At 48.1% G+C, this 25,835-nt stretch overlaps 2 protein-coding genes across 4 annotated transcripts in view; both read right to left on the bottom strand.

The window, feature by feature from the left end:
- The window catches only part of MEX3D (mex-3 RNA binding family member D), a 39,387-nt gene extending 38,994 nt beyond the window's left edge, over positions 1-393 (bottom strand). Inside the window, exon 1 of the mRNA XM_044998962.1 lies at positions 295-393. The gene's annotated coding sequence lies outside the window, so the exon portion shown is untranslated. The remainder of the gene's footprint in view (positions 1-294) is intronic.
- Positions 394-13,906: 13,513 nt separating this feature from the next.
- MBD3 (methyl-CpG binding domain protein 3) overlaps positions 13,907-25,835 on the bottom strand; it is a 29,392-nt gene continuing 17,463 nt past the window's right edge. For all 3 annotated transcript variants that reach the window (XM_044998939.1, XM_044998938.1, XM_044998940.1), the window contains exons 4-7: positions 24,442-24,532; positions 23,698-23,875; positions 15,653-15,844; positions 13,907-14,200 (exon numbers count right to left, since the gene is read on the bottom strand). In XM_044998939.1, the coding sequence (XP_044854874.1) occupies positions 15,658-15,844; positions 23,698-23,875; positions 24,442-24,532 (456 nt within the window). In that variant the 3' untranslated portion in view covers positions 13,907-14,200; positions 15,653-15,657. The remainder of the gene's footprint in view (positions 14,201-15,652; positions 15,845-23,697; positions 23,876-24,441; positions 24,533-25,835) is intronic.

The raw sequence follows: 25,835 nt of genomic DNA, 5'->3' as shown, positions 1-25,835 counted from the left end.
CAAAGTCCATGCGCTGGACATGCACACCTGAGTGGAATATACATCTGCAACCACTCAAAAAATAGATAGCTCAGAGGTTCTCTATCTTTGTCATGGGGGGAGGCAGGGAAAAAATGACTTGGTAAATCATTTCATGGCTCTCATTTCCCATTCCCCATCCTGCTGCCTGCAGTTCAAAATGTTTTGTTATGTGGCTCTGCCATCTGCTATACAAGTGCTAAGTATTAACAACCTCAGGCCATACTTTACAAACATAATTTTAGCAACCATCAGTAGTTAGTACTATATCAGTACCTGCTAATACTAGACTAAAATGGCAACTGCTGTCACCACTTTGTGATCTTCTAAATTGCTCCCACAAGCTCAGTTTGCTTTTATTCCTCTTCCTCACAGGTTCCTTATTGTACTAACCAGCCTTTTGGTTGATGGAGGACATGAGAGTTACTGCACAACCCTTTGAAACACTTCAGGTGGCCAGAGAGGTGACAACTTAGTGGCTAAAGACATCCTCTCGTCAGTTCCAAGGATGCTTTAATGCTCCCATATCTTGTCCGACACACAGCACACCATTTTAAGATCATCAGAATGGTTTCTCATCAGGGGCATTCATGAAAGAGTACACCATTTCCCCAGCTCTCTGTGCTCCATTCCTTTCAGAGAGCAGGGAACTTAAGTATGTAATCCTAGCAACCTTAGTCATAATGGAACAGTCCATTGTTAGGCAATTCCACTGCATGCAGAAACTTCTGCTCAAAATTATGGAGCTGGGAATATTCAGCCAATTGATGTCATTTGATTTGGGGTAATTGACAGGCCTGTGCTTTTCATTGGTTTTAATTTTTACAAGAGTATCAGGAGCACATGGAGCTTTGAATGGGAGCATTTATTGAAATACATAAAAACTCAACTAAATAAATGACTGGATGAACAAAACTGTAGGGGTTATTCTTCTCCCCTCACTGTACACCAACATTCCTTGCACCTGCCATTTTGAGTCCTCCATACATATCACACATTGCTTTAGGGAAAAATCAAACTAAAATGAAAAAGATAAGCAAGGCACCACAGAGAAGAAGCGACTCAAATTCTGAAGGGTTACAATTACTCTTTCATGAGCTGCTCCATCTACCTCCTGCAGAGTAGCAGGGAATGGGAGTTGAGTAGGCAGGCAAAGGAGTATGTGTACAGGTCAGAGAGAAGAGATGAATGAGCAGGTAGGGTGGTTGTAAAACCAAGGGAGCAAATTTGAATAGAGGGAGGTAGAAAGCTAGATGGGGCCAATATGACCTGGCTTCCCTAAAAGTGTCTCTCACTGCAGCATTCTGGACCTCCTGGTTCCTAACAAGTAGTCCATGGACTACCGATAGCCCAGAGAGCTGTCTGGTTGTATTGTGCTGGCTCTCATCTGTTTCCAACAGCTCTGTATAATTTCATAAGAATGGCCATACTGGGTCAGACCGATAGTCCAGCTAGCCCAGTATCCTGTCTTCTGACAGTGGCCAATGCCAGGTGCTTCAGAAGGAATGAACAGAACAGGCAATCATCAAGTGATCGATCCCCTGATGTCCACTCCCAGCTTCTGGCAAACAGAGGACAGACACACTCGGAGCATGGTGTTGCATATTAGCCCATCCTGGCTAATAGCCACTGATGTTTATATTGCTAAACATACAGTAAATACTTTCCAACTATTACTTTTCCACAGAAACAATTGCTGTAGTTGCCAAAGTGGTTTTATTCAGTGGTGAATAGCAGGGAAGGTGTCTATGACACAGTGTGGACCACACTATGAAAATGTCTGAAGACCTTTTGATACATGAATTTAAACAGTCAAGACAGGAAATGATACAGGGATGACTAAAGTTTACTGAACTAATATTAAGGACAGGACAAATTCTGGGGATGATACAGACAAAGGGGTACAGGACTGGAAGGAGACAGTAAAAACCTAGCAGCTGGCAGTTCTATGGTAATCATTATTAAACCAGAATAGCTCTGCTATTCAGCTGTAAGATCTGGTACTACCACTGGCAAGAAGGGTGACAAAGCAGCACTTCAGTAGAGACAGACTGACCAAGATAGTTGCTCTGTTTAGTTTTTGACAACATTCAGAGGTAGCTTTGGGTGGTGCAGATGTGCTCCTATAACAGTGCTATGTGATTAGCATTTACCCAGGGAAATTTTTAACTTAACAATTGGACAGTTTGCTGCCCCACCCTCCACTCCCCATCAAATTGCAAAAGTCAGCTTGTACAAGATTGTCTGAAAGTGCCTCTGAGATAACCAGTGAGAAGAATTTATTTATCCTCACTCATATCCCCACTCACAGTTTTTGGCTTCAGAAGAAGGGGCAGTAGGTCATTATCTCAGGGCTGTACAGAAGCTAAGTTATCTCAACTAGCAGCTGATAAAGACTGTGCAGCAGTGCTGATTTATTTTGGAGAGGGATAATTTACACAAGATTTTGCCCTGGGGCAAATGGAAATCCTTGTATTTCCAAAATACAACTTTACTTTGGGAAGCAAAAATAACTCAAGCTGTTAAACTCAAAACAGTCTCAAGTCTACCTCCCTATATTTGGACGTAAAATGAGAGTGTACAGACAAACAACTGTATAGCAAAAGGCTCCAAATACAGTTCTGAATGTGCCTCTAAAGAACTTAAAGAGTCCAACCTTACCATTAATGTCCATTTTCCATATCAAAGTATGCTCAGTTTACAAGGGGGGTGGAGGGGAGGGAGACTCCTCTACTGCCCCCAATTGCTTTCAGACCTGCAAGTTAAAACCGGGATCTGAGTCAAGCTAACTTCTTCTCGGGCATTATGGCCTACAAGAGTTCTGCAGGCCAAATCCAGCCTCCAGTGATACCAGCAACCCCATTAACTTCACTGATTGGAACTTAGTAAAAACAATTCTGCTGAAAATGCACAAACAGAAAGAGAATCTGAATCACAGAAGATCAAATGTGGAAGAGACCTCAGGTCATCTAGTCCAACCCCCTGCTCAAAGCAGGACCAACCCCACCTAAATCATCCCAGCCAGGGCTTTGTCAAGCCGGGCCTTAAAAACCTCTAAAGGATGGAGAGTCCACTGCCTCCCTAGATAACCCATTCCAGTGCTTCACCACCCTCCTAGTGAAATAGTACTTTCTAATATCCAACCTAGACCCCACCCACTGTGAATTGAGACCATTGTTCCTTGTTCTGTCACCACTGAGAACAGCTGAGCTCCATCCTCTGTGGAACCCCCTTTCCAGTAGTTGAAGGCTGGTATCAAATCCCCCTTCACTCTTCTTTTCTGCAGACTAAATAAGCCCAGTTCCCTCAGCCTCCTAATCCTTTTCATTGCCCTCCACTGGACTCTCTCCAATTTGTCCATATCCTTTCTGTAGCGGGGGAGGGGGGGGGAGAAGAGGTGGCAAAACTGGACACAATACTCCAGATGTAGCCTCATCAGTGCGGAAGAGAGAGGAATAATCACTTTCCTCAATCTGCTGGCAATACTCCTACAAATGCAGCCCAATATGCCATTAGCCTTCTTGGCAACAGGGGCACACTGCTGACTCATATCCAGCTTCTCATGCACTGTAATCCCCAGGTCCTTTTCTGCCGAACTGCCACTTAGCCAGTCGGTCCCCAGCCTGTAGTGGTGCATGGAATTATTCCATCCTAAATGCAGGATTCTGCACTTGTCCTTGTTGAACCTCATTATATTTCTTTTGACCCAATCCTCCAATTTGTCTAGGTCACTCTGGACCCACTCTCTCTACTCCCATTTTAGTGTAATTCGCGAATTTGCTGAGGGTGCAATCCATCCCATCATCCAGATCATTAATGAAGACATTGAACAAAACCAGGCCCAGGACCACCCCCTGGGGCACTCCACTTGATACCAGCTGCCAACTAGACATCGAGCCCTTGATCACTACTTGTTGAGCCAGATGATCTAGCCATCTTTTTAATCCTCTTTATAATCCATTCATCCAATCCATACTTGCTGGCAAGAATACTGTGGGAGACTGGATTAAAATCTTTGCTAAAGTGAAGGTATATTATGCCCACTCCTTTCCTCATATCCACAGAGCCAGTTATCTCATCATAGAAGGCAAATCAGGTTTGTCAGGCATGACTTGCCCTTGGTGAATCCACGTTGACTGTTCCTGATCACCACCTTCTCCTCCAAGTGCTTCAAAATGGATTCCTTGAGGACCTACTCCATGATTTTTCCAGGGACTGAGGTAAGGCTGACCAGTCTGTAGTTCCTCAGATTCTCCTTCCTTTTTTTTTTTTATTATTATTAAAAAGATGGGCACTATATTTGCCTTTTTCCAATTGTCTGGGACCTCCCCTGATTGCCACGAGAATGGCCAATAGCTCTGCAATCGCATCAGCCAACTCCCTCAGCACCCTTGGATGCACTGCATCTGGCCCCATGGACTTATACATGTCCAACTTTTCTAAATAGTCCTTAACCTGTTCTTTCAGCACTGAGGGCTGCTCACCTCTTCCCCATACTGTGCTACCCAGTGCAGCAGTCTGGGCGCTGCCCTTGTCTGTGAAGGCAAAGGCAAAAAGAGCATTGAGTACTTCAGCTTTTTCCACATCATCTGTCACTAGGCTGCCTCCCCCACACTTTCCCTGACCACCTTCTTGTTGCTAACATACCTGTAGAAAAAGACGGTTACTCACCGTAGTAACTGTTGTTCTTCGAGATGTGTTGCTCCTATCCATTCCAGTTAGGTGTGCGCGCCGCGCGTGCACGGCTCTTCGGAAGATTTTTACCCTAGCAACACTCGGTGGGTCGGCTGGGCGCCCCCTGGAGTGGCGCCGCGATAGCGCAGGATATATACCCCTGCCGACCCATCCGCTCCTCAGTTCCTTCTTGCCGGCTACTCCGACAGTGGGGAAGGAGGGCGGGTCTGGAATGGATAGGAGCAACACATCTCGAAGAACAACAGTTACTACGGTGAGTAACCGTCTTTTCTTCTTCGAGTGATTGCTCCTATGCATTCCAGTTAGGTGATTCCCAAGCCTTACGTAGGCGGTGGGGTCGGAGTTAGATGTTGCAGAATGCAAAACTGCTGAGCCAAAGGCTGCATCAGCTCTGGACTCTTGGACCAATGAGGCCAAGGTGTGGACCGAGGACCAGGTAGCTGCACGACCCATCCCCTGAAAGGGTATGTGAGCCAGGCAGGCCGCAGAGAAGCCTGAGCCCTGGTGGAATGTGCAGTAAGGTGGCTCTATGGAACATGGGCCAAACCACAGGAGGTGCGGATGCACAACGTCATTGAAGATGAAATCCTCTAGGAGGAGACAGGTATGCCCTTCGTCCGGTATGCCGGTACGACGAAGGTTTTGGGGGCGTTACGAGAGGGCTCTGTCCGCTAGATATAGATCGCGGACGCCCTACGGATGTCGAAGGAGGGCAATTGTTGCTCTCCTTGCAAAGAGAGTGGCTTCGGAAGAAGACCGGAAGGAAGATATCCTGGTAGATAGAAAAGGCCGACACCTCCTTAGGGAGGCAGGTCGGACGTGGTAATAACTGCCCTTGTCCTTGAGGAAGACAGTATACCGTGGGACCATTGTGAGAGCCTGAAGCTCAGAGACTCGTCTGGCCGCAGGAAAGGCTACAGGAAAACTGTCTTGCAGGACAGGTATATCAATGAGCATGTTGACATTGGCTCGAATAGGGCAGTCAGAAAACTGGTTAGAACCAGGTTGAAGACCCAGGTTTATGGCGGGGCCCCACTGGGGGGGGGCATAAACGCTCCAAGCCCTGAGGAACCAGATGGAATGGATCGGGACCTCGGCGGGAGAAACATTGCGTGTTTCGGAGCAGCAGGAGAAACGCTTCCACTTGGCAGAGACCTTAACCGAGTGGAAGATTTACTACCACCCCGGAGAATCCTGTAGAACCGAGGCAGAACAACGTAACTCGGATCGGTTTAGGCACGCAGGAGACCTGCTGTGAGGTGCAGGATTACAAGACCGGGTGGTGAAGCTTGCCGTGATCCCGCGTCATGGGGTCTGGGCAAAGAGGGTTGGCTACCGACAGGTATAGCAACCTGGTGTACCAGTGCTGCCCGGGTTACGCTGGAGCGATCACGATCAGGGGCGCTCTGTCCCTGCGGAGTATTAGCAGGACCCTGTGAACCAGCGGGAACAGTGGAAAAGCGTACGGCAGATGGCTGATCCAGGGCCTCAGGAAAATCCTCCAAGACCGAGCCTGGGGAGAGGCCTTGGAATGAGGAGAACGTCTCTCTCTTTTCGTTCTTGCGAGAGCGAAGAGGGCTATGTGGGGAAAGACCCACTTCCGGAAAACGGAATGGATAGTGTCCGGAGGAAACGACCACTTGTGAGACAGGAAGGATCTGCTGAGGCGATCCGCCAGCTGAAACGCCTGGTATACAAGGCAGACCGCTCTCAGCTCTTGGACATTGATGTGTAAGGCCAGCTCTTGCGCCGACCGAAGGCCGTGAGTGCGAAAACTGAGCCAGGTGAGCACCCAGCCGAGAGATGGGGTGTCTGTCATGAGGGACCCCGAGGGGTGAATAGAACAGCATCCCTGGATACACCAGGGAGGGCGCTGACTCCCGGTTGAGGGAGCCTAGGATGCTCGGGGGGAACAAGACGACCACGAGTATGCTATCTCTACCCGGGTGGCACACCCAGGTGAGCCACGATTGAAGTGGACGGAGGCGAAGCCTGGCGTGTTCGGTTGGAAATGTGCAGACAGCCATGTGGCTCAGGAAACCTAGGCAAGTGCGGGCCAAAGTTGGCGGGAAGGTCCGTAGACCTTGTACAATTGTTACCCTCGGCTGAAACCAAGGCTGAGGTAAGCAGGCTCTGGCGAGTCTGGAGTCCAGGATGGCCCCAATGAATTCCCTTCCCTGTGTGGGAATCAGAGTGGATTTTTCTATTGATCATCTGGCCTAGACCCAGGAATAGGACCGTGTCGATGCCCACATGACTGGTAACTTGGGCCCGGTGGTCCTTCGAATGAGCCACTCGTCTAGATACGGAGGACGTGTATCCGACGGAGGCGAAGACAAACAGCCATGCACTTTGAATACACCTGGGCTGTATAGAGGCCAACCGGGAGGGCCGTACACTGGAAACGACGGTAGGCCCCAAACCGAGGGTACCTTCTGTGCGGAGGAGAAATGGCGACTTGAAAACACGCGCCCTTCATATCGAGGGCGGCGTACCCGTCTCCGGGATCGAAGGATGGGATGACGGTCCCCCTGGGTACCATGCAGAACTTATCTGCATCGTGACTTGATGAGTTCCTGCAGGTCTAGGAAAGGTCTGAGACCTCCCTTCGCCTAGGGGATTAGGTTTCGCCCTTAGGTACCTCCTGTATAGCTGCGATGAAGAGGAGCGTCCGCACCTCTTGCCAGAGGAATCGCTCGTGAGAGAGGTTCTTAGGAGGGATGAGGATGGGTAGGCTTTTGCCCCATTGGTGGTCAGAAGGACCCTAATATCGGCTCCCTTGGAGTCCTGAATGACTCCCACGACCGTGTAAGCCACGCCCGCTGGCAAAGTCCTGACTTTGTCAAGGTGCAGGGTAAGAGCGGAGGCTGGAGACGGAAACGTCGGCGCTGAATCACCGGCGTGTGCATGCCAAGAGAGAGAGATCGCAAAGTGACCCTGCTGCCCTTTAGGCTTTGCAGCCTAGGGCCAGCGTTTTCAGAGAACAGGCCTGTGCCGTTGAAGGGCAAGTCCTGTATAGTGTGCCGCAGCTGCAAGGGAAGGCTCGATAACTGGAGCCAAGAAACGCGCCTCGTGGCAACACCCGAGGCCAGAGTCGTGGCAGCGGAGTCAGCTGCGTCCAACGAGGGCTGGAGGGAAGCTCTCTCCAGCTCCGTCCTTTGCTGCAGGAGGGCATCGAACTCTTGACGGGAGTTCCGAAGAACCAACTCTGTAAATTTGCCCACCGCCACCCATAGTAGCGGCTAAGCAGGGCCTGCTGGTTCGCTACACGAAGTTGCAGGGGCCCCTCCGGATACATCGTACGGCCCAGTAAGACCACACGCCCAGCCTCTTTGGATTTAGGGGTGGTTGCGTTTCAATTAGAGGAGGGCCGGAGGGGTATGTTCCTGCCCCCGCCTCATCTGGGGAGGAGGAAGAAGAAAGGCCAGGGACAAGCGGGTCCTGTGTGGCTCGAGCTCCTGGACGACTTCCTGATCCGGTGGGATCTGGGAGCCCGGTGCCGAACCGGGGCTTGCTCTGTACCGTTCGGAGGGGGACGACTAATTGTCGCCTCTGGCACCCAGAGCTCCGAGGGAACGGAGCGAGATGGGATCACCGGTACGCCTCTGGCGTGGTAGTACACCCAAGGCGTCCAGAATGACCACTGATAGGTCTCCTGGAAGACTCTGGAGGGCACATCGGAAAACAGAGCACTACGCATATGAAGTGTCCGCACGGGACGACACTGATGCGTGGCTGGATGGCCCTGGAGGAGCTGAAGAGCCCTTAGTAGAGTCCCCGTCTCTAACTGACGTCGCTCGATGCGGCACCGGGGATCGGTACCGGGAGACCTACCGGTACCTAGAACGGGACCCGCCACCGGAGCTGTGCCGGGCGGTCGACCGAGAGCGCGAGGCTCGATGATCAGGAGTGGCTATGGGCGTCCCGGTGCCTGGGGCGGCGCCGGGAGCTGGATCGGTGCTGAGTGTACCGGACCGGCGAATGGGACGCTGACCGGTGCCGCGAATACTCCTGGTACCGACATGGAGAACGGTGCCAAGACTGTGAGCGGCGTCGGGACTTAGGTCGGTGGCGGGACTGAGAACATCTGTGGGACCGCGATCGTGAACGGTGCCAGTCTGCGGTGCCGATGGAGGGTGGTCTGATCAAGGCAGGCTTGCCCATCGACTATGTAACCCGCACCAGCGGTGCCGGGGGTTGAGGCAGCACAGACGCTGCCATTGCAATCAGCTCCCTCGCCGTGGCCACTGTCTCCGGCGTGGAGGGAACAGTGAGCCCGACCATAGCTCGCACCACGAACGCAGCTTCATAGCGAGCTCGACCCCGGTCCGTACCGGGGAGCTTTCCGGCACCAGACTCGACGGCTCTTGCCTGGCCGGAGTTAATGGTGCGGGTATTGTCGGTGCCGCGGCAGACATCGGTGCCGGGCGATCCGACTGAGCATAGCGCTCGGCTGCGGAGCTGGCGGCTCGGACGCAGCAAGGATATTGTGCCTCTTCATCCTCCAGGAGAGGGATCCATGCCGAGGGTACGTCGGAGCCAGCGACGGTCGGTGCCCAGAGGCCTTGACGGTACCGGCGATCCGGTGCCGAGGGAGCGCGCCTGGAAGACTAACTAGTGCTTGGTGCCGAGAACGGAGGAGCAAGAGCTGCCTGCCTCAGGAGCTGTTTAAGACGAAAGCCCCGCTCCCCTTTGTTCTTGGATTAAAGGCCTCACAAATGCAGCACTTATCTGTGAGGTGAGATCCCTCGAGGCACTTAGGAGAGGCTCTCTTGTCGGCAGCGGCCTATGGCCGGCCGAGCATCAGAAAACCCTGTGGACCGGGCATCGGACCCGGCACCGGGTGAGGGGAAGGTGATAAATCCCGAACCCCTGTGAAATAAATACACTATACTATTCTACAAACAAAGAAAATTAACTATAACTATAAACATAACGAGAGAAAACTACGAGTAGCTAGGGAAGTGGAGGTCAGCTAAGCTGTGCTCCACTGTTCCAACAGCCGTCACGGGCGGAAAGAAGGAACTGAGGAGCGGATGGGTCGGCAGGGGTATATATCCTGCGCTATAGCGGCGCCACTCCAGGGGGCGCCCAGCCGACCCACCGAGTGTTGCTAGGGTAAAAATCTTCCGAAGAGCCGTGCACGCACGGCGCGCACACCTAACTGGAATGCATAGGAGCAATCACTCGAAGAAGAACCCTTCTTATTACTCTTCATATCCCTTGCTAGCTACAACTCCAGTTGTACTTTGGCCTTCCTGATTACACCCCTGCATGCTCGAGCAATATTTTTATACTCCTCTCTAGTCAGCTGTTCAAGTTTCCACTTCTTGTAAGCTTCCTTTTGGTGTTTAAGCTCAACGAAGATTTCTCTGTTAAGCCAAGCTGGTCTCCTGCCATATTTGCTATTATTTCTGCACATCGGGATAGTTTGTTCCTGCACCCTGAATAAGGCTTTTTTAAAATACAGCCAGCTCTCCTGGACTCCTTTCTCCTTCATATTAGCCTCCCAGGGGATCCCACTCATCAGTTCCCTGAAGGAGTCACAGTCTGCTTTTCTGAAGTCCAGGGTTCGTATTCTGCTGCTCTCCTTTCTTCCTTTTGTCAGGATCTTGACCTCGACCATCTCATCATCACTGCTGCCCAGGTTACCACCTACTTCTACTTCCCCTACCAATTCTTCCCATAACTTTGTTGGCTTTGCAGGGCCAAAAGGAGCAGAAAGCAGTAGTGAGAAAAAAACAACATCGTAAAGTCCGGAGATCTGACAATGAATGAATAGGATAAAGTTAGCTAACCGTTCTAACAGACTATTTTTACAGTCATTTTGGAAAGCAGAACTGCTTTTTAAGTTTTTTTAAAACATATTGTAAAATTACATACAGGTCTAAGACATTCCAGCACTAACACTTCTCAGCCTCTTTCCCTTTCCTCCAATCAGGGCCTTACATGATTAGCAGGCTTTCATTTTTTGTGTTTTGTTTTTTCTAAATAAACTGATAGAGCATGATGCAATATAGCAGTTCCTTTCAGCATCAGCCAACCACTGGCTTCATACTGCATAAGTGGACCATGAATGTCTAGGAGGTCAGTAGTCTTATCAAACATAACTTTAAAGAGATGGCTGCTATGTAAAAATACACAGCTGTAAATGTTTTAATACAATTATCTGGATTTTTTTTTTTTAAACCACATTCACAGAAGTTAATTCATCCCCACCCCACTGGACTTTCCTGCACTTTGAGAACTCTTGTTCTGAAAGTACTATAGCACCCAAGCAGATCACTTTACTCGTTTTCCCACCACAATATGAACTATTGTGAAGCTATAGCTTTAAGGGTATTAAGACTATTTTCGTGAAGTCACTTGAAAGCCATATATTAACAATAGAAGTTTTAGCCCTTGTCTGCACACAGGAGTTTACCACTTTAACTACAATGATATGGTTAAAGTGGCGTAACTTCCCTACAGAGGATGCAGTAATACCAATATAGAAGTGCTTCTATTGGTATAGCTGTACAGGAGGTGGAATAAGCTATACTGGTATGAGGGTTGTACTGGTATAATTATTCTAGTTTTAAAAAAAAAAAACCACTACACACCTAAACAATTGTTCTACCAATACAAAATCTGAGTGTAGAGTATACTTAAGGCTACTTGGCCCTGGAATTTGTGGGATTTCTTTTTTTTTTTTTTTTTTTTTTAAAGAATGCTTGGTGCCAGTGGAAGCTATCCTAAGTTTTCTAATTTAAAGAGACATACACCTTCATCTGTGATTCTTCTCCAAAGAGGCTGAACAGATCAGAGCATGTTCTTGCCAATGGTGTTGTACCACACAGGTACTGCCAGGCACTAGCAAAGGTTAATGAATTTTGCCATGATTTCAGTCATCTGTTATTTACTTTACCAATTCTGCCAATTAACAAGACACCAATGAATTATCAGCAACTTTCCCTGTCCTGCAAATGGGGACCCAATGTGTACACACCAATCATTTCCACAGTGGAGAACTGTGATTGGATTAGTTTGTCCAACACTCGGTGAGTCGGCTGGGCGCCCCCTGGAGTGGCGCCGCTATAGCGCAGGATATATACCCCTGCCGACCCATCCGCTCCTCAGTTCCTTCTTTCCGCCCGTGAGTAGAAAAAAGTAGGTTCATTTTAAAATAGCCTTTTATTTACCTACCTGTGTTGGTAAAAAAGTAAAATTATTTATGTTTGTTGGAGCGTGATGAGGATCTTTTGCCACTTTTGGTGCTTTTGAAACAGAAGATTCATCACCACCAAATTAAATACATTTATAAAAAACTGAAGGGAAAGAACAGAATACCAATGGGAGATGGGTCATATGGGGGAGTGGTTTCACTTGACTTTCAAATGATTTGGGATATTTATACTGCTTTCTTGAATCTCCTCCCAACCCTCACACCATATACACGTAAGGAAAAACTTTATATTCATGCTACAGAGAAGAATATGGTAATCACTACATCCTTCAGATTCCAAAAAATGATCTCAAAATGTAATGCAAAAGCTTAAGGACAGCTTGCAATGGCATAGCACAGATATTTAAAACAGGGGCTGACACAGGCTAGAAAAAGTTCTACTTTCTGCAAGAAACATTTAATTGAACACAATGAGTTACAGGAGGACAGGTTTACAGAATAATAACCGTAACAGACTGTTTAAAAATGAAAATAATTCTAACTGGCAGCTGTACCATTGCCAAAGCAATGCCTAGTGCAGCAGCAGTAGTAAAATACAAATCCAGCCTTCTTGTAGTACTCCAAATGAGCAACAATCCTGTGGAATTTTTTTTAAAGGAAAGGGTTAATATAGCATCAGTCACTTTGACATGGGATATTTCTCAACCAACCCAGTGGCTTGAGTAGAACTACTCCCAAAGGTGGTCATTACTTTCCAGGAAATGCCCTGGGTCCTCACTGTTATTGCTAAACATTCCTATTAGACAGAGGCTCTGGGGAGTTACTTCTGTCCCAAATTTTGGGATACCAGCAACTCATACAACTGGTTAGAGGTGCAATATTTGAATTCATCTTTTATATATTCTCAGTGGACACTTCCAGGCATGAATTATGCATGGATACCCTAAGACAAAAAGAATTTGCAATTAAGTGGATATTTTCTTCAATCTATAAACTCAGACCTTCCCTATCTCCTCACTCCACCCCTCCTGGATGATTTAATTTTCATCCATCGCTAGTTTCCCCTTTCACTTGCACAAGAAGAGACTGAGGAATAATTCAAGGTACCCACGGTGAAGCCAAAAAACTTATGAACACATTAAGGCAGGTTTCACATCATTTCACTGTTGGACAAAGAATGCTGGTCACTCCACTGCACATGCAAGTAAGAAAGAGTCAATGCTCAATAAAAAGCATTAGGTTCATTTTTAGATATTAATTATAGAAAAGTCAAAAACTTTTGCCTTTCTTGTTTTAAAAGAGGTCAGAACATTACTGCTTTCACGTGCAGATGTATAGACAAATCTATGGGAATGGACTCCCTTCACTCCACACATTCTAAAACAGAGATTGGAGTGCTTGGCACCAGAAAAGAGGAGGAAATTTTCCTCACTGTTGGCCAGAAATGAGTCATACTGTACCTTCTATTTTTAGCTGCAAAGGTGTCTCCAACCAGGACTTACACCAAAAGTTGAATATTGATACTACACACTGATATACTTAGCTCTGAAACGCCTAATGAGCTATGCTTGGACACACAGGCTTCCATGCCAAGTACTGGCAACTAAAGCATTCAATGTGGTGTTGGAACTAATTATAGAAACAGGTTGTCACTGATACAAAACTGATTCATAGAGTGTAATTTTTCAAGCGCATCACAGCCTGAAGTGGAAGAGGCACCAACTTTTCATCTCTTAGGACTACTCATCAAGTCCTATCTGGTCTTCAGAGGAAAATGAAATTCAGTGACCTGAATTCACATATGGAATGACAATCTACAACATAGAGTCTGATACAAACTGGTAGCTTACAGCAAAGTGGCCAAGAAGTGAAAGAGCATCTCTCTTGCCCTCCGTGTGTGTGTCAGGTGAGAGGGGAAAAAAATTGTTTCTCTAGGTCACTGTTAAAAAGTACTAAGATAGAAAAGTTTGGAAAAATTTGACCCCACTGTATCATTGACCCATGAATAAGAGGGAATTTGGTTTCAAGTTTTAGCTCTCCCCCCCACTTTTGCATTCCTTTATTCCCCTTCACACTTTTGTATTCTCCTGAGCCTTTAGAAAAGGAGGGGGAAGTGTAGTTTAGTTTAGTTCATCTTCAAAAATACCCAGCAATTAATGAGCAATCAGCTTCTCAACTTTTTCCTGAAGTGGACATCGAACACGCTCAAAAGGTACAGGTGGATGGTTGGTGCAATTTAGTCTGCAGACACTCTTGGCTTTGTAATTAGTTGTGCTGACCCTGCTGACAGGGTTTAGACTAGGAATTCTTAGATGGAACTCCCTGGAAGAAAGAAGCAGAGAGAAACACTTGGTAAATCATCAGGGACTTTTACATTTTTGTAGCAAGTGGTCTCTTTAAGGATCAGGGTGAGGTCTCATCTAGATCTTCAACACGACTGCCTCTTTGGCCCCAGCTTTTCACCATGGTAGTCTGTTATGTTATCTGGCTGGCTGCTGTTGCTGGACTGTTTCACCAGAAAGGCCCGAAAGGTATGGAGTGCTCAAATAAGGCTACAGTTAATCCAAGTGGCAACACAAGGAAGAGGAGGGAGCCCAAATATAAGACAGCATCTTCCATAGGCCACACAAGTTCCATCATAATGATTAGCCTCCCAGTATGGAAAAACAAAGGTCACTCCTGATCCTACATGGCACTCAAATGCAACTGCCACTGCCTCCAAGGGGGGCTTTTTCTTTTTTCCTCTTGGGTCATTTTAAGGCTCTTGTCTTCCTCTAAGTTTTTATTTCTTGCCTAAGAAGCTTACAAGTCTACAGTCTAAGTAACAAAGCCGCAAGGATGCTGGCTCTCTCATTTCAGTGACAGATTACCGGTTGCTTTTCCTGGGATATAACTTAAAATGATCAAACATTAAATAGTCATTGAATGCTGTTTTTGTCTCAGTGCATAAATTTAACATATGGCTTCTGGCTAGGGTTGTAACAAAGCAATACATCAAGAGAACACAAATAATGTTAGCTTTTGTTCCATAACACGGCTTATTGTGTTTGGGTACCGCAGTGCATATCACACACTAAATGAAGATCCATGAAGTATCTTGGGTTGGCACTACATTAAGAGTTGAAGATAAAACCACTGCTTGATTTTTTTTTAAATTAGTATTAGTTAAAACAGCTGAGTATGGAATAAATAGTCTTCCTTCAAAATGCACCCACATATCTTGGTTGTGTACTAAGCACATGTGATAAGTACCAAGTGACAATCCGGGAGAACAAAATCCTCTATTTGATCCAAAGAATAGGTACAGAATAGTCAGTAACAATGCAAGCTCACTCCATATATAATGTCTCCACCAAAGTATCTCACTCCTGGCCTAGAGGGACCACCTAGCTTCTCTGCTAAGAATGTCGAAAGGGGGTTAATCTCAGTTGTGATGGTGTTATGACAGAGCCTCCTGTCAATTTAGAATTAAGCCCCCCAAATTACTTTCACATTAACATCAACCCCACCCCTCCCCGCCACAACTTTCAGGTCACCATCACCATGCGTGTAGAATTGAGCCTGTGAGATTAGGTTTAAAAACGAAACAGCTCAAAGATCCACACTAAACCCATGTATGTTAAAAGAAGCTCCTACCCCCTTGAATGTGCATACTGGAGAAGGATTTAGTGCCAATTTTAAGATTCCATTTGGATACATTTTATTCCTCACCACAGTGCTATTCAGTTCAAACTGAAAGGTGAGAAAGGAGGTAAGTGTCAGAGTTACCATTACCTGGACTATACATTCTCCATCTCCTGGTCATGGTCTTGTTCCTCCTCTTCCTCCTCCCCTTCTTCATCACCCCCTTCCTTCTCTGAAGGAGCTTCCCCATCCCTTGCTATTTCCTCCACATGGGCGAGCATGTCAGCCATCAGTGCTTCCTCCAGCCTCTTCCGCACCTGCTGTACAAGCTCCTCCTGCTTCCTACCAGGAAAGAATTAATACTTGTATTACTTTTCACAGCTGCCAAATTCAAGGGAAGAGTGTGCAAATCCCTCAGCTGTGAGGCTGCAGTAGGGTGATGTAGGATGCTATAAAAACAGAGTATTTTAAAATATCACATCATGTTTACATGTATTTTATGTGGAGCTGGTAGCAACACCAATTTTGTCTAACACTTCCCATAATATGACCCTGTTTTCAGTTGGCAAACATTTGGGCTGAAATTTGGCATACCAAGTGTCTGCCTCAGCATAATCATTATGCACAAGAGGTTCAAATTAAGGTTTCAAAGGTAACCTTAATTCTGGCATTTGCTAATTTTTGTGTGCTTGATTTTGCAACCCGAAAAGATGGTTACTCACCTTTGTAACTGTTCTCCGAGATGTGTTGCCCATGTCCATTCCAATTAGGTGTGCACGCGCTGCGTGCATGATCGTCAGAAGATTTTTACCCTAGCAACACTCGGTGGGTCAGCTGAGGCACCCCCTGGAGTGGCGCCTTTACAGCACTGAATATATACCTCAGTCAACCCAGGGCCCCCTCAGTTCCTTCTTGCCAGCTACTCTGACAGAGGGGAAGGAGGGCGGGTTTGGAATGCATATGAGCAACACATCTCGAAGAACAACAGTTACAAAGGTGAGTAACTGTCTTTTCTTCTTCGAGTGCTTGCTCATATCGATTCCAATTAGGTGACTCCCAAGCCTTATCTTGGCGGTGGGGTCGGAGTGAGACGTCGCAGAGTGGAGAACCACTGAGCCAAATGCCGCATCACCCCTTGACTGTTGGACAATCGCGTAGTGGGAAGCAAAGGTATGTACCAATGACCAAGTTGCTGCCCTACAGATCTCCAGTATGGGTACATGAGCCAGGAAGGTGGAGGAGGAAGCTTGAGACCGGGTGGAGTGGGCAGTAAGGTGCGTAGTTGGCACGCCAGCCAAGTGATAGCACGCATGGATGCAAGATGTGATCCATGATGAGATGAGCTGGGCAGAGACCAGGAGGCCCTTCATCTGGTCTGCCACAGCTACAAACAGCTGGGTCGTCCTCCTAAAAAGGTCTCATTCATTTGATGTAAAAGGCGAGGGCCCTGCGAATGTCTAGGGAGTGCAGCTATTGTGCTCGTCGAGAAGCATGCGGCTTCGGATAGAAGACCAGAAGGAAGATGTCTTGGTTGACATGGAAGGCAGACACCACCTTAGAAAGAAAGGAAGGGTGTGGTTGCAGCTGTACCTTGTCCTTATGAAACACTTTATACTGTGGCTCTGACACACGTCTCACCAAGGTGATCGCGACGAGGAAAGCTGTTTTCCAGGAAAGGTACAGGAGCGAGCAAGTGGCCATCGGCTCAAACGGGGCACCCATGAGTCTGGATAGGACCAAGCTGAGGTCCCACGTAGGGGCCAGATGCCAAATTTGCGGGTACAGACATTCCAATCCCTTGAGGAACCTGCTGACCATGGGATTGGAGAAGACCAAGTGCCCATTTTTGCCCGGGTAGAAGGCCGAAATCACTGCTAAGTGTACTTTGATGGATGAAACTGCTAGGCCCTGCTGTTTCAAGGACAAGAGATAGTCTAAGATGGTAGGCGCTGGCGCCTCCAGAGGGGCAGCATTGCCCAGAGCACACCAGCAGGAGAAACGCTTCCACTTGGCCAAATACGTGGACCTAGTAGAGGGCTTTCTGCTACCCAAAAGTACCTGTTGCACATAGCTCAGATAGAGTTAGCCATGAAGCATCCATGCTGTGAGGTGGAGGGATTGCAGGTCCAGATGACAGAGCTGGCCGCGTTCCAGAGTGATTGGGTCCGGCCACAACGAAAGTGGAACTGGAGTGGTCACAGAGATTGAGGGGAGTGGTACCAATGCTGCCTGGGCCATGCCAAGGCGATCAAGATTAAGCGGGCCCTGTCTCTGCACAACTTGAGAAGAACCTTGTGGACTAACGGGAATGGAGGAAAGGTGTAGTACAGGCGGTCTTTCCACGGTTATCAGGAAGGCATCTGATAGGGAACCCAGGGAGCACCCTTGGAGAGAGCAGAACACCTGGCACTTCAGATTCTCGCGAGAGGCTAAAAGGTCTATCTAGGGAAAACCCCACTTCCGGAAAACAGAATGGATAATGTCCGGGCGAATCAACTACTCGTGAGCCAGGAAGGATCTGCCAAGGTGTTTTGGACTAGTGGGAGAAACGACGCCACCAGGTCAATCGAGTGGGCTATGCAAAATTCCCACAGGTGAATGGCTTCCTAACAGAGGGGGGACAATTGCGCTCTCCTTTGTTTGTTGATATAAAACATGGCCGTTGTGTTATCTGTGGAAACTGCAACACAATGGCCCTGAAGGTGCTTGCGGAACACCTGGCATGCCAACTGCACTGCTCTCAGTTCCTGTACGTTGATGTGCAGGGAAGTCTCTTGTGTGGACCAAAGGTCCTGTGTGCGAAGGTCCACGAGGTGAGCACCCCAATCCAAAGATGATGCGTCTGTGGTCAGGACCAGGGAGGGCTGCAGGGCATGGAATGGCACCCCTTTGCATACTGAGCTGGGGTTCAGCCACCAGACCAGGGAGGTTAAGACTTCCGTCGGAATCGTGACCACTGTGTCCATATTGTCCCGGCCTGGGCGGTATATGGTTGAGAGCCAGGCCTGAAGTGGACGGAGGCGCGGTCTAGCATGTCTGGTCACGAAGGTGCAAGATGCCATGTGTCCCAGGAGACCGAGGCACGTGCGTGCTGTCGAGGTCAGGAAGCTTTGGAGGCCGTGGATAATGCTCGCCATAGACTAGAAACGGGCGTGCAGTAGGCACGCATGGGCGAGTTTTGAATCCAGGACTGCTCCGATGAAGTCTATTCTTTGGGTCGGCTCCAAAGTGGACTTTTTGACATTGAGCAGCAGGCCCAGCTGTCTGAACAAGCTCATGGTGAACTGGACATGAGATTGCACCTGGTCCTTGGAGTGACCCTGAATGAGCCAGTCGTCGAGGTACAGAAACACTTGGATCCGACGTTGATGGAGTGAGGTAGCTACGACGGCCATACACTTTGTAAAAACCCTTGGTGCCGTGGATAGGCCGAAGGGAAGGACGGTAAATTGGAAGTGCTGCTGGTTGACCACAAAGTGAAGGAAACACCTGTGCGGCGGGTAAATCGCTATGTGGAAGTACGCGTCCTTCATGTCAAGGGCGGTGTACCAGTCTCCAGGAAAGGGATAATGGTCCCCAGGGAAACTATGCGGAACTTCACCCTTACAATGAATTTGTTGATTCCGTGCAGGTCCAGGATGGGCTGTACCCCCTGCCCTTTGCCTTGGGGATTAGGAAGTAATGGGAGTAAAACCCCCTGCCCCTCAGTTCCCTTAGAACCCCCTCCATAGCTCCGATAGTTAGGAGCGTTTGCACCTCCTGTAGGAGGAGGTGCTCGTGAGAGGGGTCTCTGAAGAGGGACGGGAGGGAAGGTGGGAGGGGGAGGACAAAACAAACTGAAGGCGGTATCCACTTTCCACCATACGTAGGACCCATCGGTCTGACGTTATGTGGGACCACACAAGGAGGAAATAGGAGAGGCAGTTGGTGAAAGGTGGGGAAGGATCCTGGAAGGAGACTAGTGCTCCGCCCTCGGGCACACCTTCAAAAGTTTTGCTTGGACCCCACCGAAGGTTTGGGGGGGCCCTGGTTCTGGCCCGTCTAAGGACCAGACGGTCTCTTCCTACCACCCCGGCTGCATCTTCTAGACAAGTCCTGTCTCGGCCGGGGATTAGGGTAGGTGCGCTGTGGTTGAGGTTGGAAGGGCCTATGTTGCGTCACCGGGGTATGCATGCCCAATGAACGCATGATGGCCCGGTTATCCTTCAGACTCTGCTGATGTAATTTTCTTTTGGTGCCATACAGAGAAGGCTTTTTATCTAAGTGGCAAAGAGATCCAGCTTCAGTGTTCCACTGGAGGAAAATACTAGGAATCAATTAGCCTGCAATTGTGTTCTCCTTCCTTACCAAGTACATAACTAGGAACGTCTTGTGGAATACAACCTATTCTCTCACATGAAGAACTTACTGACAGAGGAGGCATGACCCAGCACTTCCCTGCTGGTGGATGCAAGACATGGTAGCCTGATTGCACCAGAATCGCTTTTTATTTATATCTCAAATCTCTGATGGTCCTTAGTGCTAGAGGATCACCCTCAACTCCCTCTAGAAGAGGCATAATGGCTCCCTGAGTAACCTACAACTTTTCTTTGACCAGTTATTGATTCAGTTCCCCAAGATATAGGATAGGACTGAGCCCAGCTACCTTTTTGACTACCAACACCTAGAATATATCCTTCTCTCTCTTTTGTCCACTAGAATAGGCTCGATGACCCTCTGCCAGGAGGAATTGGCTTTCCTACAGCAGCTCTTCCAGATATTGAGCAGCCTAAGACAATTTTGTAATGGGCAATGGAGTGTTTTCTGAAAACCTGATCTCGTGGCCCCAAGCAACAATGTTCAGGACCTGTACACCTAAAGTGACTAATGACCTTAGATGGTAAAATAGCTCCCACTCTGCCTCTGGCAGCAAATTTGTGGCAGTCTACTGGCAATAGCAGGCTTGCTAAACACTCTGGAACCTTGCAAAAAATCCTTCCGTTTTTAAAGGGGACTGAAAACCCTTCAGCTTCTGATACTGAGGCACAGGGCTATTCCATTAAACTTATGTGAAAGATGTTTTTTGAGGTAGAGTCATTCCATTCTTTCCTATAAAGCAGTGGTTCTCAAACTTTTGTACTTGTGACCCCTTTCACACAGCAAGCCTCTGAGTGCGAACCCCTCTAATAAATATATAAAAAAGTGTTTTTAATTTAACACCATTATAAATGCTGGAGGCAAAGCGGGGTTTGGGGGTGAAGGCTGACAGCTCGCGACCCCCCACGTAATAACCTCATGACCTTCTGAGGGGTCCCAACCCCCTGCTATAAAGGACCTAGGGTGTGAGACAGGCCCAAGAGACTATCAAATGGCCCTTGTCCTCTTTGCCCTCTACAAAGAGGCCTCCATCTGCTCACCAAACGAGTTATTCTCTTTTGTAGGTCAGGTTTTCAAACTTTCAAAGGACCTTCTACAGAAACCGGTTATCCAAAACCGAGCAAGCATACAGTCATCCTATAATCTGAGGCAGCAGCCCACTCCAAAGACCCTTCCCCAAAGTCACTGAAACATGTCGTCAGGTCAATTCTATACCCTTATGAACTAGCTTTTTATATCATGGCATTTTTCTTGAGTAAGAGAACTGCCCAGAGTGGAGGTGTTCTTCCACAGCTCCACCTGAGTTTTTGCCATGAAAGCCTGGTAGTCTACAATGCAAAGGGCTGTAGCCTCCGTCTAAATGAATTTCAATGCTGTAGCTCAGGAATCTGGGGTGCAGCATTATAAGTAAAGAGAAGCTTCCTACTGGACATGGCCCTCTTCCAACACCAGTCTTCCATGGAGAGGGTGGAAGACACAGCCAGAAACCTTCCTCTGGGACAGCAGTCCCCGAACTTTTTACCTCATGCCCCCCCTTATCCCTGTTTGCAGCTGCCCCCAGGCACAAGGGGGGACAGGGCCAGGAAGAGAGCTGGGTGGCACTCCCTCCTCACCCCCATGGGGACTGGACTGGGTCCCGGCCTGGGCCCCCAGCTGTGCCTCCCTCCAAACATTCCTCCATGCCCCCCTAGGGCATGCCCCACATTTTGGAGACCTCTGCTCTGAGAGGATGTAATTTTTTTTTCTGCCTTTGAGACTGAGCAGATGTGCAAGGAGTTTCCCACACTTTTTCTTCAGCTGGTTTGAAACAGCCATTCCCTATTGCAGGGGTGGGCAAATTTTTTGGCCTGAGGGCTGCATCGGGTTTTGGAAATTGTATGGACGGCCGGTTAGGGGAGGGGGTCATGGGCCGGTCCACACCCCCTATCCGCCCCCCCCTCGGGATTCCTGCCCCATTCAACCTCCCCTGTTCCCTGACGGGCACCCCCGGGACCCCTGGCTCATCCACCCCCCCCCCCCCCACTGCCTGACCACCCCTGGAACCACCACCCCTGACTGCCCCCCCCCCAACGCCACATCCAACCCCTCCTCTTATTCCTGACAGCCCCCCCAGGACTCCTGCCCATCCAACCACCCCTTCTCCCTGTCCCCTGACTGCTCCTGGAACCCCTGCCCTTGACTGCCCCCCGCTGCCCCATCCAACCCCTCCTCTCATTCCTGACTGCCCCCCAGGACCCGTGCCCCCATTCAACCCCCCTGTTCCCCACCCTCTGACTGCTCCAACCCCTATCCACACCCCCGCCCCCTGACCACCACCCTGAACTCCCCTGCCCTCTATCCAAACCCCCCCCCGCTCCCTGCCCCCTTACCGCACTGCCTGGAGCACCGGTGACTGGTGGCACTACAGCTGTGCCGCCCAGCTGGAGCCAGCCACGCCATCGCCACCGCGCAGCATAGAGCACCGGTTCAGGCCTGCCCCAGGACTCACAGCCCGGCCGCCCAGAGCATTGTGCCGGTGGCACAGTGAGCTGGGGCTGCGGGGGAGGGGCTGGGGGTTCGTCTCCAAGGACAGGAGAGTCCCGCGGGCTGGATGTGGCCTGCGGGCTGTAGTTTGCCCACCTCTGCCCTATTGGATGAGATAATTCTCACCACCAGGGGGCCTGCATCACCTTCTACTCTACTACTGCTGCACAGAAGGGTCAGAAATCTTAAGGACTAGGAAAGTCCTGCTAGTTATTATCAGTGTCGTACTAAGGAGCTAGGCCTATGAGTGAGAACCCCATGAGATGGTATTTTCAGGCAAATGGGATTTCACCTAGCTCTATATTAATTTGAATGGTTTCCTTCTTTAATACAGACTTTCAGTTTCCGAGTTCTGGAGGGAATCACACTTCTCTCTGATTCAATAGGAAAAGATCCAAATTCATCCTACCAGGACTTGTGTAACCCATACTAACATGCTAATGGAGCTCTTTATCCCCCTCTAGTAGCTAAACAACAACAACAACAGTTTGTGTGTCTGCTACTATTTTTGAGCTAATGGACACGGTCCTTTAGCTCAAGCAGTCAAAGCTTTTAGAATCAGAGGTCCCGTCAATAACTGAAGATGACTTCTTCGGGGACACTGTTACATTTATACAAAAAGGTCAAGAAAAAAAGAGAAATTAAGCAACTGCAGGTTTTTAAAATTTTGAGAAAAATCTTACTCCAATGAAAATATTGTTCTGCAGAAATACAAAAAGGATAATTTGCACACATGCACACCCTTCCCCATGAGAGGCAGCTGCTGCTTTGGAAGATCTGCTATAAATCTACAGTACTGCAGTAAGGATTGCTACTGCCATGCAAACAGGGAAACATTTTTTCTAAGTAGTATAAAGCTGGAGTTCAAAGTCAATGTTTTGGTCATTACTTAATACAGCACACACCACTTTCACACAGCATGATTATCTGGGAGCATGAAATTTAGCAGAACTGATGGCTCTGCTCAAAGCTTTCTTGGGTCGGTTCTATGGCAATTAAAAGTAGTAGGTGCCTAGAGAAGAGCAGAAATCAGCAGTGTCATCCTCTACCAGGGTGACAAAATATTTCTTTCCTCAAAAGATGGAAGAGGTAAAATTAACCTAGTCCAAACAATAGCCAGAGCTAATGTTCTTTTCTTTCGTTTCCTGTGAAATCAAGTTAGTAACTTGACACACTAGTTTAAAGCAATCAAATAAACCCACTGAGCCATACTCGTCTATCAGGTATAAGCTTAGCTTTGATAAAAAGGGCATTAACTGTTGTACGCTCAAAAACCATTCCAAAAGCAAAGAACCAGTGACATTTCTTGTTAATACCTAATATCTTCATCCGTCACCATAAATGCTTTGCAGAGCGGCTGCGAGGTGTTTAGCCAAACTCCAGGGTTCTTCTCCACAGCTGCAGAGAGCTGTCCAGTGATGGGCATGGTGCTAGTGTGCAAGGCACTAGCTATAGCAGACAGGAGGGTTTCATCTGTGCAACCAGGTCCAACCCCTAAAGAGAAAAATTCTGTAATTTCCACCAACTTAACAGCAATAACTAAAAATAATACAGGTTGCTGCATTCTTTATTTGCTAAGTGGCAGAGCTGTGTACTGATACTTTAAAAGTCAGCACATTTGTTCTACGCATCCCACATTAAACTGATCCTGCTGACGCAATGGCATAGCAATTTCTTTATATTTTAAAATGGCACACTCATTTTCTTCTTTTTTTCCAGTTGTCCTACACATCCCAGTCTAAGCCTTGAGGACAGTCACTCCATTACAGCTACCCTCCCACAAGGATGGCTGGCTGAAACTTCCTTCGGGACCTATCAGAAGAGCTCCTTAATTAACTTGAGTACAAGAGATGCTGTTGAGTGACATGTCCCTCAGTGCCCCTCAGGGCTAAGTACACTGAATTTAAGCCTGACCCCAGGCATAGCCAGTTCTTTCTGAAGTTGGGACTTGCCCGCAAAGTGCTAAACACCTGACAGCAAGTCGGTTAAGCCCACGTTATCTTCAAAATATAGCTAATACAACAGTGCTAGGCCTACAGTTAAAAGCTTGATCCAATTACCTTGTAAACCCTTTGGAAGGTCCATTGTTTTCACCAGCTCTTCTGCAATGTCAAAGGCATTCAGTCCACTTAGTTTCTTTTCCCAGAAGAGCTAACAAAGAAAACATTTATTCATTCATGCAAAACACCATAGAAACACATTTGACAACACAACAAAGCACCTGCCTGCATGGCACACTATGGAGCTGAGAACTGGAGCGGATATGTCTGGCGATACTATAAGAGGGGCCCAGATGTGTCTGCAGGGAGGGAAGAGTTTGCATTAGCATCAGTTAATCAATGAAACAGCTCCAAGGTTGGAAGAACAAATACAGTATTTCTGTATTGATTTACTGGCTTTAAAAAAGGTTATTATATTATTAATATATTATTGCCCTTATATAAATCCATGGTACGCCCACATCTCGAATACTGTGTACAGATGTGGTCTCCTCACCTCAAAAAAGATATTCTAGCACTAGAAAAGGTTCAGAAAAGAGCAACTAAAATGATTAGGGGTTTAGAGAGGGTCCCATACGAGGAAAGATTAAAGAGGCTAGGACTCTTCAGCTTGGAAAAGAGAAGACTAAGGGGGGGACATGATAGAGGTATATAAAATCATGAGTGATGTTGAGAAAGTGGATAAGGAAAAGTTATTTACTTATTCCCATAATACAAGAACTAGGGGTCACCAAATGAAATTAATAGGCAGCAGGTTTAAAACAAATAAAAGGAAGTTCTTCTTCACGCAGCGCACAGTCAACATGTGGAACTCCTTACCTGAGGAGGTTGTGAAGGCTAGGACTATAACAACGTTAAAAGGGGACTGGATAAATTCATGGTGGCTAAGTCCATAAATGGCTATTAGCCAGGATGGGTAAGAATGGTGTCCCTAGCCTCTGTTCGTCAGAGGATGGAGATGGATGGCAGGAGAGAGATCACTTGATCATTGCCTGTTAGGTTCACTCCCTCAGGGGCACCTGGCACTGGCCACTGTCGGTAGACAGATACTGGGCTAGATGGACCTTTGGTCTGACCCGGTACGGCCTTTCTTATGTTCTTATTATGTAAGGTTGCCCCCTTGCCTCAATTCTGCTATTTCCAATCTTCTTTTCTTCTGTGCCACTAGAATAGTAAGCTGGCATCACCTCATTTAAGTGCAAATGGTATGGGGCATGTAGCAGGGTGGTTACCTGCTCCCGCCCTGTGGGACTTGAAATGGGGCAAGAAGCCTGGGCTGATTGAGGGAAAGCAGGCTCAGCTGGGGCCATGCCCCAATCAGGCCCAGCTGGCCCCTATAAGAGGCTGTGAGCCAGAGGCCCAGGCAGTCTCCCTCTGCCTGTAGAGGGAGAAGGGCCTGGCTGCAAGGTGCCAAGCAGGGAACCTAGACTGGAGCAGGGAAAGGCCAAGGGAGC

Source organism: Mauremys mutica, chromosome 24 (genome assembly GCF_020497125.1).
Source record: "Mauremys mutica isolate MM-2020 ecotype Southern chromosome 24, ASM2049712v1, whole genome shotgun sequence".
Classification (NCBI taxonomy): domain Eukaryota; kingdom Metazoa; phylum Chordata; order Testudines; family Geoemydidae; genus Mauremys; species Mauremys mutica.
This window is presented reverse-complemented; position numbering and strand designations above follow the sequence as displayed.